Here is a 17,533-nt window from a genome sequence, read left to right as displayed (position 1 = left end):
AACAGAGGTTGACTCACAAACAAGCAAACTTTATGTGCCAATTACAGCATTACAAGGCGAGCAAGACTAAATTGTTTGTTAAATGTGAGATTCAGTGCTCTAATGCTAACATCACCCTGTGTGGCGTAACTAAGATCCAGTTTAATCATTTTCAGCATGCCTTTGTTAGCACGCCAAATAGCCATCTTCTCTCAAATATACAATGTGGCTTCATTGCAAACCAAGCAGTATTTTATTGTAGCTAGCTCAATAAGGGCAATACACGTACAAAGCTTACACAAGCAGAGCAATGCTTTTTTGACAGTGCCACAGAGCCACAGTGTTTACACTCCTCAGGGAAATCAAACAATGAACAGCAAACAAGCTGCGAGAGGAAAAAGTATTTAATTTACATTACACACACATCAGCTTTAACTTACAAGCATCTCGTTCACTGAGAGATTAATTCAAAATCTACTCAAAGTCATTCAAACTATTTCTTACTCCCAATTTAGGGTACATCCGATAGGCTGTGGGTCCAGGCATAATAGGACTGGCTGCCAATAAAAAGCACTAAAACTCCAGGCAGTCTGAAACCACAAACTGTTTCAGTGTTTTCATTATAGGGAGTGGACATTTTTCACCTCTTATTCACCTTTTTTGTGTTGGATAATCTCAAAAGTGACTTTGAATCAGATTTGGTTTGATGATGAGCATGGACATTACATACCGAGGACACAAGAAGAAATACCAGATTCAAGATGCTCTCAAGCAAGTCTTCCAATCCTTCCACTTTCCCACTGCTTTTTAAGGATACAGGATATGTGATAGTTATGTCTGTGCTAAGCCGTGCATTTAGCAATTAAAAATAGACAAAGAAAAGAAGGTTGACTAATTGTACAGACTCCAACAGAGACCTACTGTGTAGATACTATAGGAATATCTTTTTATATGGAAATTGATGAGTGGAAATTAGTCTTTAGATGAGCACTGATTAAAATGTATGTTTCTTTCCATTTCTTTTGACACTTTCAAAAGAACTTCCAGCAGTAAATGGAAGGAAAAAATACACCAGCCATGACTTTCCAGGAACAGTGGCATGGTTGAGTCAAGCCCCCTACTGTTAATCATTGTGCTTCTGTTTAGTCTGCTAACCTTTTTATAACTGCTATAGTGCCGCCATTTTCCACACCGTTTTTACCATATGATGCAATTCATGCAAACTTGCGGTCACATGAACATTAAGTCCATTAGGCTATACTGAAGGGTTCCTCAAAGTTCTTCACTGCCCTGAAGAGTTTAGCTCCAACCACAATCAAAAACACATGAGAGCAAGCTAATCAAGGTCTTCAGAGTTACTAGAAAATTAGAGGAAGGTTTGCTTGATCAGACTTTGAGCTAAACTCTGCAGGGCAGTGGCTCTCTAGGGCCAGATTTGAGGAACTCTGCCATATGATGCAATTTTATGATTCCAAAAAGTTATCAAAGGAATTAATTTTTGTGAATGCTATGGACTCTACTACTACCCTACCTGAAAAATTGTGGTAGGCAACAGCATTACTACTAGATTCATCTGAAGTGAAATCATGACTTACTTTATCAGAGTACGGCTCTTCGGTGAGGTCAATGCCTTCCAAGCACATCCGGTCCTCCAGCAGAGTCTCCAGGTTGGTCATTTTGGCATGGGAGATCTTCCTGCTGAGGGTAACTTTAGCTCCGTGGATCTGAGGACATGCTGATTCAGGTAGGTCAGATAGCCAGGGTGGACTCAGAGCTGCTGGAGATTCACCTGGTGATAATGGCATTGATGGGGAGCTCTCGGAGGGAGTGGTTGGGGTGAATATGGGTTTTGGGGGTAGGGTTGGTGTATTTGGCACTGAACCGGACAGCACTAGTGAAGGGTGGCGCAGACGTTCTTTGGACTTTTTAGCAGGCACAGGAGGTGGGACGGGTGGCTTTTTAGGGTGAGTCCGAGGAGCAGGGCTAGTTGTGGCAGAAACTGGTTGGCCATGTGAGGTCTGAGTAGCAGGCAATGGACTGACTGTACTGAGAGGAAGCTGTGTGGGAACTGTAGGTCTCTGCAGTGAGCCCATCTCTCTTCCAGCCTTATTACTGATCTGGTCCAATTTTGATTCTACAGGATCGGCTTGTACTTCCTTTTTGTTGCCCTCTGGTCTGCCATTATCCTCACTCTCACTCTTCCTCTGATTGAAGGCCTGCTCCCAGTGTATATCCCCCAGAGAATGCGAGCGCTTCCAAGACTCAGGGGTCTCCTGGGGGCCATCTAACTGCTCACAGCTTCGGCTGACCAGTATGCGGGAGGTCTGTCCTGCTTTGGAGCCCTTCTTGAGGCCGAGGCTTCGCAGACTGAAGCCCTTTATGGGCCGGGGCAGAAAAGTCTTCAGGAACTTGCGTTCCTTCTTGGCCTGCTGCTGAAGAACTTCAGTGGAGTGAGTCATGGGAAGAGTGGGATAGTCTGGAGACTTTACACCCCCACAATCAAATCCAGATGAACCACGGCTGTGGCGCGACACCTTGCGGCTCTTACCTGAAACAGAGAGTCGTGCTTTCACATAAATTCATTAATCACATAAAATTCTTTCTTCAAAGGCTTCAGACTTGTTTTTTTTTGGTTACTCAGAATAACCCTTGATGTCATCAAATTGATGATCAGGAAGAGCTACTATTGTGGCAATTTGGTTTCACACATGAGAGTGCAGCTCTCCCACTTTCTCATTGATGCAAGAGCCAAGCAAATAATACACACTATTATTGGTGTGATTTATGCATCGTGTAAGTGGAAGAGCTACAATATTATATGTGAAACCAAACTACTAGTCTGAAACAATGTGATGAAAACTGTCAGGCAATAAAGTGCAAAAAACTGCACTTTTAGGTGTACAACAGCTTACCACTGGGCAGTAGTTCATTACATATTTCAATTAGATGTGTTCATTAGTTGTATTGAATTTTTAGGGATTATTTAAGAGTTAGTTTCGGGTTAAAGTTTGGGTGAGCGCTAAGTGTGAGTGTTAAGACATTAAGTGAAGAAAACCACAAATCCAGAAAAGATTTATTTTGAAAGCACCATTTTCTGCCAATTTTCCACATCAAAAGGTAATAAATAAAATGAAGCAAAAAGATGAGTATTTATATGCAGGGACCTTTAAGATAAATGTACAAAAAGATCATAAATTATAATGTCATGATTGAGAATCGAAGAATCTGGAAAAGAAAGCAAGGAGCATTCATGGATGCATTTTAAGTATTTTTTTTGGGACATCAGATCTACTTTAACAGAATCAATGACTCAAAAAACTCTAATGGTGACAAGGAAGCACATGCTTTAATATAAGATATAATAAGCTCTGTACTGCCACTCTCACAAGAAATAAATGGTTATCAGCACAGATAAAATAATATCAAGTGATGAAAACCGATGAAAAAAGCAAGCAGACCAGAATGCTAGAGATCACAGGATGGATTTATTTTTCCACTTTGGCAGATTGCACACATTTCTGATCCATCCTAAACAATCGTACTCCACACACACACACACACACACACACACACACTTACACAGACTTATACACTGTCATACACAACAGGAGGAGGGATCAGTCAGTGTTATAAGATGCCAGTAGGAGGTTAAGAAGACAACAGAAGAGTGAAAACCTTAAACATTGAATTTCTTTGGAAATACAGAATGAGATATGATACTTTCTCTTGGATAAAATCCTTTAAAATAGTAGATTAGCTCCTACTTTTACACAATCTACGCAGAATATCATCTTACAAATGTATGTGACTCATCAACTCCATTTTGTATTTATAAAGTCTTTTCTTTTTTAGGCACATAAGAATTTGTGCAATATGACAACAACAAACACCACACAAATATGGAGTGATATTTCTTGAAATGGACTTTAAATTGAGTCTGAAATGGGTCTGTGGTGGTTTTGCCATGGAGAACATTCTCAAAATCGTCACGTTTAAGTCCTGCTGTGAGCACAAGCCTTGTATTTGTTTCGCTGAGTTTCTGTCGGTCTCGCTTTAGATTTTTCTGAGGCAGCAGATGAATTTTGATCAGTTAGCAATAGCAAGAGTTGCTGCAGTTTTTGGATTTATGATTTCTAACAGAATGGAAGAAAGCAGAAGCAGGAGTCTGGGTAGGCTGGATAAGAAAGTTAAAAAAACGGAATGATGACAGAGTGCCTCTTGAAGCAGAGAAGCAGATAGAGAACAGGTCACAGCAGATGTGACAGACAGACAGGCTTGGGTTAAATCCAGATGTGATGACAGCTTCTCATTGGCTGTTAGGACAGAGTCATGGCAGAGAGAGGCGTGGACCAGAGGTGAGAGGATGGTGTCATGGGGTTGCTACATTAGGCTGGACATGGTGATGCGGTTGGTATGGAGATACTAGACAAGCGCCTGGTTACCATTCTCTAGGTTTTCATTGCTTTCGTAGCAACCAGAGTCCCGTGGGGAGTCGGCCATGAGGCCACGGCCCTCACAGAGGAGTTTCTCCTGAGAGCCAGAAAGGGCGCTGCACTCCGGATCACTGCTACCTAGAACACACACACACAAAGTTAGGAAATGTAAACACTTAAATATTCATTTATAAACAAGTGGAAAAAAGTGTAAAGTTGTTGGGGATGATCCCGAGTAATCTGAATAACTGCCATTGCTAATGAATGCTATTGCTAACTGATGGCTATTTCCATGTATTACAGACATTCGCCGTTTAGAACATTTAGTATATAGTGTATTTAGAAAATGTGTACACTTTTTCAGAAGTTTGGGTCAGAAAGTTTTTTTTTTTAAATTCAGCAAAGAAGCATTAAATTGATCGAAATAAGTAAATAATTATATAATGTTACAAAGATTTCTATTTCCAGTAAATGTTATTTTGAACTTTCCATTTATCAAATAATTCAGAAGAAAAATGTATTACGAATTCCCAAAAAATATCAAGTAGCACAAGTGTTTTTCACATTGATAATAAGAAATATTTCTTGATCAAATCAGCATATTAGAATGGTTTCTGAAGGATAATGTGACACTGAAAATTGAAAATTCAGCTTTGCATCACAGGAATAAATTACATTAAAACAGAAAAAAAGTTATGTTAAATTGTAATAAAATTTCATAATATTACTGTTTTTACTGTATTTTGAATCACATAAATGCAGCCTAAGTGATAATCTTTAAAAAATCCGACCGACACCAAACTTTTGAACATCAGTGTATGTGTGTACTTACTGTCGTAATCCTGCAGTAGTTCTACAGCAGTCATCAGTACGGCCCGGTGTTGGGGGTCTTTGATGTTGAGCTCATCCAGATCTTCTTCCTCTAGTAGCTTAAATGTATCCAGGTCGTCATACCCATTAAACAGGAACGTAGGCATGTGCTCCTAAAGTACACACACATACATTCACAGATTACACACCCTGTAGAGCAGCAGCACTATGTAGGCCCCCCTACAGCTAAAAAATACCCCACTCCACCCTCATCTTCATCTACGGCTGGATTTATGTGTGGGAATGTTTCCAGACTTCAAACTCTTTTGTGATGGCCAACTATCATTATATTCCATTAACACAATGAGGCTTAAAATGCATCCTTCGTGTCTATTGTGTGTAACCGTAAGGTCTGTAATGTGGTGTTATTTAGAGATGTAATAATGCAGGAGCTCGTGGGAGGTCTGAAGGGTGTGTATGTCTCTGTCTTTAAATAAAAATTTTAACTGGCATGGGGAAATGACCTCGTCCCACTTTCTCATAGCTAATCTGCTTTAACAAGAGCTGGCCATCTTTTCACACCAGCATCCACTTTTTCATTTTCTCATCTCTCCCCACCCTGCTCTTACATTCTGTCAGTAAAGATTAAAGATGAGCCACACACTCAGATTTATGATAGATGATTATAGACATTCAACAGTCAAATTTTAAAGCATGTACATATCTCAAGAAATGTCGCTGTGTGTGTGAATGGTCTCTGTCTCACCTTCAGGCTGATTCTCTCCAGAAGCTCCTCGACTGAGCTGGGTTTGGGCGGCCTGCCCTTCCTCCTCCTCCGAACCGCTCGTTTAGGCTTCTCCTCTTCTTCAGCCAGGACATCCACATAGATGAACTTAAACGTGCCCACCTTGTTATTGAGCAGACCCATCCATGTGCCCATGGGCGGCTTACTGATGATATCAATCACATCTCCTCTCTTGACAGAAAAAGAGAGAAATTGAATGAGATTCAAAGTTCTTATTAAATAAGAAAATTTTAAAAACACCCAGAAACTAATCTAAAACACATTTTCAAATTTGCTAAATGAATTCAAAAGAGCCATGTTAGTTTTAATGTCTCATATATTCTTTCTCACCTAATTAAAATGGTTTAAACTCAAATTAATATTTGCTAAGTAAACATATAAGTTGGACCATTTCATGTTTAATCACACTGGGTTGTTAAAATTTTGTTTAAAATAAAAGTAGTATTAAACACAAAGTCATTGTAAACAAATTTGATTAACAAATTCAGTACCTTAAGTTTGAGTGAGTCTGTATCATATGGACTCGGTGTGAAGTCAGTGTGAACTCTAGCTCTGCCGCAGAAAGGGCCTCTGTATGAAGGCTCTTCATCGTCACCGTCCTCACTCCTCACACTCTCTCTGTTGCTGGCTGATGAATCTGTGGTGCTCACAGTCTGTCCACCTGTGAGAGGATCAGCACAATCATTACAAAAGGACTGGTTTCTTTCAACAGGCAAAAATCATTAATCAGACTGCCAGAAAAAAACATCTACGTGATTTAAGGCACCATTAATGTCTGTAGCACAAACAATCAATGATTCAATGAAACTGAAGTAGTGACAGATCTTTTCTTACATATTGTGACATATAAAACAGAATGAAACAGATTAATGAAACAGGAAAAAAGTAGGACAGGGATTCATCTATTCATCACGTATTGATTGGATGGAATGGAGGCAGATCTTTATGCAAGCTTGCAGTCAATTGTAAGAAAGAGGGTTTTATGCAGACTAAATGCTTGGAGAAGTTCAGCATATGTCACCAGAGAGTAGTCTATAATTTCCACTGGAAGACTGATTTATGACATTTTGATAAAAAATTTAAAGGCTAAAATGAATGAAAAAAGAAGAAACGTATACATTGCTGAACTGTTCACATTGTTAAGATCAATAACATGCATATATTGTGAATTTCCATTTCATGCCGGCTTTAACACAGAGTTAGGATAAGACTAATATCACAAACAAGCACACACACACAAACATCACAAACACTTACTCATGGAGCTCTGCCCACTGAGGGAGCTGCGCAGACTCTCTACAGACCCTCCTGCCTTGAGTTTGGGCTTCTCTAGAGAGTCTGTGTCTGGCTGAGGAGACTGAGGACAACTGGGCATTCCATCTGTACTGGACTATTTAAAGAAAAAATTTGAGAATTGAAAGTGTATTATTATTTATAAACAAAAAAAAATATATAAAATGGACAGCATGTGATGCATATAATATAAAGGCCACAAAAAGGACACTCGCTTGCAGCACTGCTGTGAGATTCATCCTCTAGTGTAGCAAAGTAATTACACTAAGTTGCCACTAGGTCACACTCCAACATAATATATGATTACATTGAGCCAGACATGGTGGTGGCACATGAAGTTCTCTTTGCACAGATGAGCTCAACACTGACTAACACACATACATATCCAGAGATCTACATTAAACATGCTAAAGGAGATGAGACATGTCATACAGTATGTAAATTCCTGCCTCAATTGTAACTAAAACCTAGTGAGCTGCTTACAGAGACAGCATTTTAAGGCATCATTAGTGACAAACAGATTTTAACCAGCATGTGAACACAGGCAGTGAGTGTGTATTCTACACTGCCAGGGAATATGGGTGTGTTTAATTGGACTGAGCTTGTATCCATACTCTAGGCTATATAAAGAGATGTTTGACCCTAGTTTGAAACATAGAAAGTAGGGCACACATGTGCTTACTTCCCTCTAGAGTAAAGGCAGTGTCTCACCTCTGAACAAACCTGCTATATAGCACATAAAAAGCAAGCACACGGGCATCTGTGTGTACCTGTTCAGAGAGAGACCCAGCATATTTCTTGGACATGCGTTTCCTCATAGTCTCTTTGACAGACTTGACTTTCTTCCCTAGAGAGATACGGGACGTGGTGGGAGATTTCACAGCGTCCCTGTACAGAGCCTCCTGCTCCTTACGCCAGAGAGAGAGAGAGAGAGAGAGAGAGAGAGAGAGAGAGAGAGAGAGAGAGAGAGAGAGAAAGAGAGCGATTAAGCACACTGAAAGCCAATCCACAATTGGATCACAAACACTGCAGCTGCATATGAGAGCTGGAGTCAAGAGGAAGCGAGAGAAAGAACGCATGTATACTCACACTAGGCTCGGCTGTGTTGATCACATGGAGGGCACGATTAGTCAGGTCAAATCCTCCAAAGCTACACGTTCTCTGTGGAAAAAATACATAATTACTGTGAATTGACAAGCAAACGAATATATTTAGATTGAGTCATTTAAAACGATTCAAGAGTCTCAATGATTCATGCTGCTGTTTATAATGGAAACCACACATTTTAAAATGACGAGCTGCCAAAATAAATAGTTCATGGTATGACCTGATTTCCGGTTTAATTCAAAATAAATCTTTCAGCAGTTGTTTAGCATTATGTAAACAAACCAATGCTTTATTGTAAAACCTTGATGAATGAACTGAAAATTGGCACTGAAAAAATAATGAGAAATAAAAAACCAATGTGAACTGACTTAAGGCAACATCTTACATCACTCCAATACAAGTGATGTATTACATTTAAATGAACTGGGCTTTCATGTCATGACATTTTGTTGACAAGTTCTACAAAAGCAGCGGACATTCTGTTCAAATTAAACAGATATAGATCAAATGTAGTAGTATGAGAAGCTGTTGCTTGTTCCATGGAATAACATCATGCACTTTAAAAGAAAAAATCTCAATAAAAGAGAGTAGCTCATACCAAAAGAAATATAATAAAAAAATCATAAAATTTTAGCATTCATGCTGAGGCTGAAAGAGGCATTTCCAACCCAAAATGGATGAAAGAGTTCACTGATGAAGATCACGGTCATGTTCACATTCACTATGAATGACGATGAGGATCCGCAGACGGCAGACTCTACAAAGCTGCAGAAGGAACTCCATATTTATTTTCTTCTTCTACCATTCTTCATTGTCTGTCAAGGACTGCAAGTTTCAATTATGCTCTGACACACATGACTGACTACAAGAGAATAGGTCAAGAAATGAAAGGAGAGAAGCTCAGGATGGGGAAAGATAAGACTTGAGGTATTATCACATTCTGTTTATCTTTTACACTATTCTTAGATTATGAAATTTTGACATTTGAACTGATGGCTAACTGACAGTCTAAGGGATTTCTAGCTTTAATAATCACCCCAGAGATGGGTGAAGATTTTAGGGGAAAAAATGCATTTTATGACAGCACACAGTTTATATTTCAGTATCAGACTTTGTCTTGAAATATAACTCAAGCAGTTTGTCTCTAAATTGTACCCTACTGCAATTCTCTTCTGCAGCTTTGCAGCAGCCTGTTCCTCCAGTGCAGCAGGGGCACTGTAGATCTGCTCTTCCGGCACACTCACAGACTTCTGCTGGATGCGTAAGAGCACGCGCTTGGTGCAGCGATCCATGCTGGATGCCCACTTCCTGTTCACATCTCTTTCGTCTTCCAGGAGCCATCGCCTGTCTGCTTTGCTCAGCGTTACGGGCCTAACCAGCCCGGTCCAGTTGAAGTGGCCGTACAGGCTGCGTTCCACCACGTATGTGATGTTGAGCTCACTAACCGCCGTCCTTCCCTTCAGACGCCTCGGTGGAAACAGCCAGCTGCCCACCACTCCGCCCCCACAGCTCTTCCCCTTCTCCCTGGCCAATGGAAGCTCACGAGTGGGAGGGGAAGTGGGCAAGGTGGAGGAGGAAGCGATGGATTTTTGAGCATTGCAGGAACGCTGGTAGAGTAGGTGCTTGGTGGAGTATGCGTAGTTTGGGTCAGGCTTATTGCGCTGCCACATGGAGACGGGTGGCCGTTTGGTGTTGTTAATGTCATCTAAAGACACCAGAAGGGGGTGCGGCTTTGGGCGGAGTCTAGTGAGTCCGTAAAAAGCATAGACGCTGTCAGTACTTACCCCGTGTGATAAAGATGACAAGGCCTTCCGCATCTCTCCGTCTGTAGTCGAACGGGAGACTTTAGCATTGTCGTCTTCCAAACCCTCCAATTCGGAGAAAGAGGAGCCACTACCCCCCACTATACCCAGCCCGGATCCAGCACTACTCTTCCGCGGTGGGCGGATCAGGCCGTGGGGATGTGCGCCGGGGGTCTTCACTAACTTGTGAGAAGGTTTCCAGGCATCAAGGCTACTGGTGGAGGGCGAGGTGGTCAGACTGTCCGTGTCCCCATCCAGAGAGAGCTTCTCTTGGGCAAGAGAGGACAAAGAGGAGTCTGTGCACTGGGCCGGCTTCTTGTGGATTTCAGCATACAGTGCGTTTATGTCATCACATAAGGGAGCTGCATCCAGACTGAGCGAATCTGCAGAAAAAGGAAGATCACAACAAAAACTTCTCTAAACTGAAATATCTATTCAAAGCAATACTGTCTCATGAATTATTTAATAGCAGTGGAATAAGGTATGGATAAGAACTGATATCAAATAAAAAAAGATTAAATTAGAGATGCACAATATAAAAATTCTAGCCAATACTACAAAGCTGCTAACTAATTAAATGTTCTGGCTGATAACTGATATTAAAATTCTGTACTATTTTGTCTAAATACAATGCAAAAACATTTAATGTCATAAAATCATAAAAAAGATTTCATGTCAGTAAGATTCTTTTAATGTCAACGTTTACTAAGGCTGCATTTATTTGATAAAAAATACAATATTGTGAATTTTTTTAAAAATGTTTTGAGATTTGCTAAAAATTACATTTAACAGTGTTATTAAACTAAAATAAGTGTTACACTTCAATTTAAAAAATATATTCTAAAAACAAACTTGAGTTAATGCCATATGAACAATAGTCTTTTCCAGCTACCTTGTGAGCCATGTCTCTTGCTGTCATCCACTTTGATGAGCTTCTTGCGAACACGTCGAGTCGAGTTGACCAGCTTGTGAAGCCTCTTGAATTTCACAGAGTCCTCCTGCTCATCATCTGACTGCTCCACAGACTATAGAGAGAAAACTCAACTTCAGTATTATATCACTTCATATGAACATAAAATACATAAAATATCTTTCACATAGACATACAAAAAACAAAAAAACAAACAGAAAATTACGGCTTTATCTGGTATGAACAGATTATGACATGTTTAGGATGGGCTTTTGATATTAAGGACATGACGTATGCAGTATGGAGTTATGTGTTATGAAATTTTGAGTCCAGGAAAAACACTTAAGTCTTGTTTTTCAACATACCAGATGAGTATGAGTGAGCATTTGTGGTGGAATAAATAATTTTCTTAGTCCAAATGAATAATTCAGATAGGGACTATATTGTTGAGATGATTTATGATCACTCCCCCAAACAAACATCTAACATAACCTGACCTCGCAGTTAACACATCATTTATGATACTGAAACCTCTGATACACACAGACAAAACCTCTTTAATCCCTTCTCCCAAAACCCCAAACTTGCAAATTGCAATTTTTAAAAGAGTCATTCTACTCCAAAAACATTCTGTTCACTGCAAACATACACCACATTATGGGATGACATGCTATTTTTTTAACTAACAGGATATAATCGGTGCTAACCACAGAGTGTTTTTAAACCATCAGGAGCGACTGAGCTATTTTGACCAATTTCAATTATCTGCAATTATATCGGTGTATCCCAACACACCACACACTTAAGTGTTCCACTAAATCACTGAGATTGAATGTGATCTGTTACTGGAAATCTAAAGTTCAACCACATGCACACACAAAATCTCAATTGTTCACCATAGGCATTGAATAATCTTTCCTAATCAGTTAAGGCCACAATGGCCATCATTTAAAAAGAAGAAGAGTCACTGTGATGGCGGACGAGAAATACAGATGATGGACACACAATAACACGGCTCAAACAGCTCAAAGTGTATTCCGAGAAACAGAGCAGAAAAACTAATTTACATAATAATCAAAAGCACCCATATGAAGAAAATAACGTCTGGACAATCTTAAGACTTAAGGGCTGCTAAAAGCTCATTGCCAACAAGTTTACAAAAATCACATTTCAAACAAGAGTAAGGTATGAAAGAAAGAAAGAGAGAAATAGAACACAAAAACAAGAATCGGTGTAGTAATGTGTCCAGCTGTGCTCCTACCAGGAGTAGTTTCCTGTAGGTTAGATGTTAGCAGCCCATGCAAAAATCCCAATGCAACACCATTTCACGCCGAGATGAATACAAACTGTAAACAGTTTTTTGAAGGAAACACTGCGATATCTGGAGGCAGGGGAGGGACTGTGGCAAAAGGCATGAGCTTGTGTGTCCGGAAACATTGCGAGGTCTGCCATATGACCCCTGAACATCCTTAATGGTCTTCAGAGGAGAAAAGGAATGTGGGCCAGAGAGAAGAAAGGCTGGTCTGGTTGCAGTCCATTCATATAGAGATACAGTACATCCTCTGTGACAGTGGCTACTAACACTGATCCCAGAGCAGCTCACTCCGGTGGAGCCATGATGGGTCACATATTAAATGCAGCTGACACTGATCTCATGACAGGGGAACCCTGTGGACACACAGCAAGCTCTCAGTGTTCTGACTAATGTTAAACTGAGCTCAGATCAGTGGGATCCCCAGAGAGTTGTGCCCGTCGGTTTAACCATTAGCAGACTAGGGCTGACCCATTTCCATTTATAAATAGGAGATCATCAACCCAGGGGCCAAGATTCCTACAGAGATCCATTTTCTCATTCAGATGCTGAGATTCAATTTGCACATGCTGATGTGTGGCAGAGACAGGCAGGAGGAAATGTGTGTGTTTCAGAAACACCCTCCGGGGCTCAGAGATACAGGGTCTTTGTATGAATACGATTTGCTTACCTCATTTCCTCTCCTTTTGCTATAACGGGTAAAACAGTACAAAGGGAGAATCTCATGAACAAATGTCCGAGTCATATTTCACCCAAACAAAAGAATTACAAGAAATTATATTTTGCAGAATGAAAATAAAACCTTTTTAAGGACTCTTCAGAATTAAATTAAATCTTAATCAATGGATTGTGGAATATTTGAATTTCTAAAGAGTAAAAATGTATTGTAAAAAAATCTAAACATATAATGTGTATATATATATATATATATATATATATATATATATATATATAAACATATTTATATATATATAAATAAACAGTGTCACAGTGGTTTTGATTTTGGTGTTAAACATATCCAAGGACATTTCTTCACAGTTTTTGGAGAGCTTCACCCACAACAGCCGTATTTATCTTTCTCTTCAAATCCATTTTCAGAAATCAGTTAAAAAAGGTCTTCAATTTCCTCAAATTTAATCCTTTTGGACATAAAATGACATTGACTGCACACACAAACAACATAAAGATACACAGAAAGCGTTGCGGCAGGAACTGGCAGTGACTCCTCTCAGAGGACACAAGGCTTTGCTGGCCAGAGTGAGTCATTCTGTAGCTTTAAGCGTGGAGCGAAGCTGTGCTGTGGTTTGTTAACATCAAAAAGCATTGCAAAAACAGCTTAGCTGTTGACCATTAGAAAATGAGCTGTATGTTTACTTCCAGAGGGTGGAAGCTGCTCAAAGTTTCCATGATAACTATGTGTGTATTTGTGTATTGGCAGCTTATTTCTCCAAGAGGGCAAACTAAATCCACTGTTACCAAACCTTTCAAGGCTTTAACCAAGTACCCCTTCATGCAATGCTTGGGACGGCCCTGTGCACAGGCACATATACACGGTCTACACAAAGCATGCTCTTGTAATGGTAACTAGAGCCAGAGTAGTGTGACATATCAAACTGATTTCAAAGGCCAGGAGGCAGAAATGGCCACATATCACTCTTCAGTTAAGACTCACATTATGACCTCATCACCAGGGGATGTTTAGTGTGCCAACTCCTCATGCCAAGTAGAAATGACATCAACACTAGAGGTTTTACAGTGAGCTGCCAGTGCCAGATGCTCTTTACAGCTGAGGCATTACAACATTATCATCTCCATTCAAACACCCATGACATATAAGCTTTCAGATCACTGCTAGTATTGATTTAGAATTTATGGTGCACTCAGTAAATTACTCATTTAAAAAGTTTCACCTCAACAGAAATTAATAGTACTTAAAAAAATTCAATTATGTTCATATGCACATATGAAGACTCTAGTCATATCAGTAACCTAATAAAAGCCACGTTCAGATCACATGACCAGCCTAACAATACTCAGTTTGCAAATTTTTACAGTGAAATCAAAAACTGAAGCATGATACTCACACCACTATGTATCATGTAAATCCAAGACGATAAATACTGAGTGCACATTTAATGTATGGTACCTACAGAACATCCTAAGCTTTATGAGTCTTAAAGTTTTTAACAAATGAAAGTGTGTTCACAGTGGTTATAGCAGGGAAGGGGATGAACTGGGTTGATGTAAGAACTGCCACTGCCTGAGTTTATAAACCACAATGTCACTAGTGTGGTCTGCAGAGATTTAACTCCATAGGCACACACACACAAGACATCAATCAGTCAGTACAGTGAGAGACATTACTAACACTTACTGCAGGAGGAAAATAAACTTTGATGTGACTGAATGAGGTTATGTTGTAAACCTCCTATCAGGTCTACAGTCTGGGTGGTTTAGTATAGTACTTACATTGCAGACGGAGGAGAGGTTAACAGTGGGACTGGATCCTTCAGTCCACTCTGCTGTGTCTGTACTGCTGCTCAACTGTCTGTTCCTCTCATATTCCTTTAACTATGGAGAACAAGAGGTCAAAGAGAGCCGCCCCCTCGCCCTTACACTCAGACACCCTATTTATTACAGAAATAGAGTCAGAACACCCCATACAACCTTACATACACACACACACACACACACACACACAAAGCTTTCACCAGTCACCAGCTAAATACATTAAAAAGACACACAGGCACACACAGAAACGCCATGTCAATTTAAACAGTTTTTTATTTATTTATTAATTATCTGTATTTATATAAACTATCATTCAAAAGTTTGGGTTTCGGAATGTCAGAAAATGTTAGAATGATTTCTGAAGTATCATGTGACACTGAAAACTGGAGTAATGGCTGCTGAAAATTCAGCTTTGCCATAACAGGAATAAATTACATTTTAAAATATTTTTTAAATAAACAAATAGTTATTTTAAATTGTAATAATATTTCACAATATTACTGTTATTACTGTATTTTTGATCAAATAAATGAGCATAGGAGATAAGAAACTATATTACATTATATTATTTATCAAAAATATATTTTATTTATTCTATACTCATTTATAGAATACTTATATTCTATAATAATTTATTAGGTATTTGTTTTTTATTATTAAAATTAAAGTTTAAAAAGTTTTTAGGTTAAAAAGTTACTACCCACCCTTATGTCACTCTAATTTCCACTTTTTCCCACTGGAACAAAACGACAAAGCTGCTCTTTTTATACAATAAAAATGTATAATGATCATAGGTTGATCCTGGGTCCATTTTCATGCTACACTATGCTCCACTAGACTATCCTATCTTAAATAACAAAATAAAATAAATAAATGCATGACGCCTTTGGACACACAAAGAAACATAGCAAAAACCATAACAAAAAACACAGAACAAGTAAAGCAACATTAATAAAAAAAAATACATTTGCATTCAAACATAAACACAAGAGGACAGATACGTTCATGCATGCTTATAGCATGTATGATGTCAACTATCCACAAAGGCTTAGCATTGATTCAAATTTTAGATCCAGTCAATCAAGACTGCTCATTACAGAGGTAAATTAACTACCAGCCCAAAGGAGGAAAAATGAAGCAGAAGAGACTTTAAAGGATGTAGAAACCCCAGTTGGTTAAATGAATCAATGTCAGCCTTGTGGAGAGAAGGAAGCCACATTCTACAATCATCCATTAGGTTGATTATCAGATGATAATGAATCATCATCATGTACTCAAAAAACAATGACAGAGGAAAAAAAGAGACCTACAATCACCCAAATCACCTAAACAGTGAAAAAGGACATAAGAAATCTATCCAACCAATCCCAACTAACCCTACGTCAGAAATTAGACACCAAACACCCTCCTTCATCTCAACAAAACATGATTTGCACTAAGAAATCTACTGCAGCTCTCAGATGCAGGGTCAGTACGCATGCATTTAAATGTATGTGAGTGTGTGTATGTGCGTTTGGAGCAAAGAAGGAGCAGGAGGCATCAGTCCAGGTAAGTAAGGTTAGTACACATGAATGTAAGCTAGGAAAGCTCATTTGTTTTACTGTTCGGGGATAATAGGATGTGTTTACCCGTGCCAGCGCCTCCTCCACTGTGATCATCTTCTCTTTCACCATCATCATCAGCTGGATCCGTTCTTCATCACTCATAGTGATCTCACTGGCCACATAGCCAATGTCCTCTCCTGGAGGGTCAAGGGTCAAAGGTGAGCAACAAGAACAAGGGAAAGCCCCTTTATGCCAAGTCAGTCCATTCAGTGATCATCATATAGTCAAGATCATGTTTCAAAAACATATTTTGAAATCAGCAATAATATGACAACCGTGGTGCCATAAATTCATTTTTGCAAGCCAAAAAAAAACAAAAAAAAAACTGGTCTAGTTTTTCTCATTCTAGAGTAAACAATCAATATCAAAAATGCATTGGATATTTAAGTGAAAGATGGAACTACAGCCACAATATTTAGTGTTATTATTTCTTCCATTCTTATTTCTATGAGTGGGCCATATCTTCTCTCATATAGTGTCTCTGAACAATAAAAACAAGTGACCAAAGAGTTATAAAGGGAGGAAACATGAGAAAACAGATTGAGTTTGTTTTTATTACCTTTTGACGTTTGCCTTGTGACCCCTTTCTGTGACTTTCGAAAGTTCTGCCAGAAGGATTTGTTTTTCTTCTTGTTGTCCCATTTTCCTGTATGTGAAGAGAGGAGAAAGCCATCAGGGCCATCAAACTCATTAACTTTTGTACAAACATACACTCTGAAATACCTAAATTTAACACTTTACAAAAATAACTGACTCTACATCTATTATCTAACATCTACAAGTCTGCCCATCTAGTGTTTACAGTGAACCCTGTCAACAGAACATTCCAGTCTGGTATAACACCAAATAATTCCAATGTAATTTCCTCAAAACCACCAGAACATCATACTAGCTGAACAGTTTTCATAATGAAACACAAACCTGATCCATCTTCAGAGCTGGATTTGTGCAGAGGAATTCTGATGAA

The 17,533-nt window shown here is 39.1% G+C and overlaps 1 protein-coding gene across 4 annotated transcripts in view; it reads right to left on the bottom strand.

Annotated features, from left to right (window-relative positions):
- The window catches only part of LOC107601490 (SAM and SH3 domain-containing protein 1-like), a 306,972-nt gene that overhangs the window by 3,084 nt on the left and 286,355 nt on the right, over window positions 1–17,533 (bottom strand). For 3 of the 4 annotated variants that reach the window (XM_016293689.1, XM_016293698.1, XM_016293707.1), the window contains exons 5-18: window positions 17,488–17,525; window positions 17,126–17,212; window positions 16,591–16,703; window positions 14,921–15,022; window positions 11,122–11,254; window positions 10,212–10,612; window positions 8,410–8,481; window positions 8,091–8,228; window positions 7,285–7,417; window positions 6,519–6,688; window positions 5,989–6,198; window positions 5,245–5,395; window positions 4,422–4,550; window positions 1,575–2,527 (exon numbers count right to left, since the gene is read on the bottom strand). In XM_016293689.1, coding sequence (XP_016149175.1) covers window positions 1,575–2,527; window positions 4,422–4,550; window positions 5,245–5,395; window positions 5,989–6,198; window positions 6,519–6,688; window positions 7,285–7,417; window positions 8,091–8,228; window positions 8,410–8,481; window positions 10,212–10,612; window positions 11,122–11,254; window positions 14,921–15,022; window positions 16,591–16,703; window positions 17,126–17,212; window positions 17,488–17,525 — 2,830 coding nt within the window. The remainder of the gene's footprint in view (window positions 1–1,574; window positions 2,528–4,421; window positions 4,551–5,244; window positions 5,396–5,988; window positions 6,199–6,518; window positions 6,689–7,284; window positions 7,418–8,090; window positions 8,229–8,409; window positions 8,482–10,211; window positions 10,613–11,121; window positions 11,255–14,920; window positions 15,023–16,590; window positions 16,704–17,125; window positions 17,213–17,487; window positions 17,526–17,533) is intronic. The other variant, XM_016293678.1, reaches the window with a different exon arrangement.

Source organism: Sinocyclocheilus grahami, unplaced genomic scaffold (assembly GCF_001515645.1).
Source record: "Sinocyclocheilus grahami isolate Dianchi unplaced genomic scaffold, SAMN03320097.WGS_v1.1 scaffold15.1, whole genome shotgun sequence".
NCBI lineage: Eukaryota > Metazoa > Chordata > Actinopteri > Cypriniformes > Cyprinidae > Sinocyclocheilus > Sinocyclocheilus grahami.
This window is presented reverse-complemented; position numbering and strand designations above follow the sequence as displayed.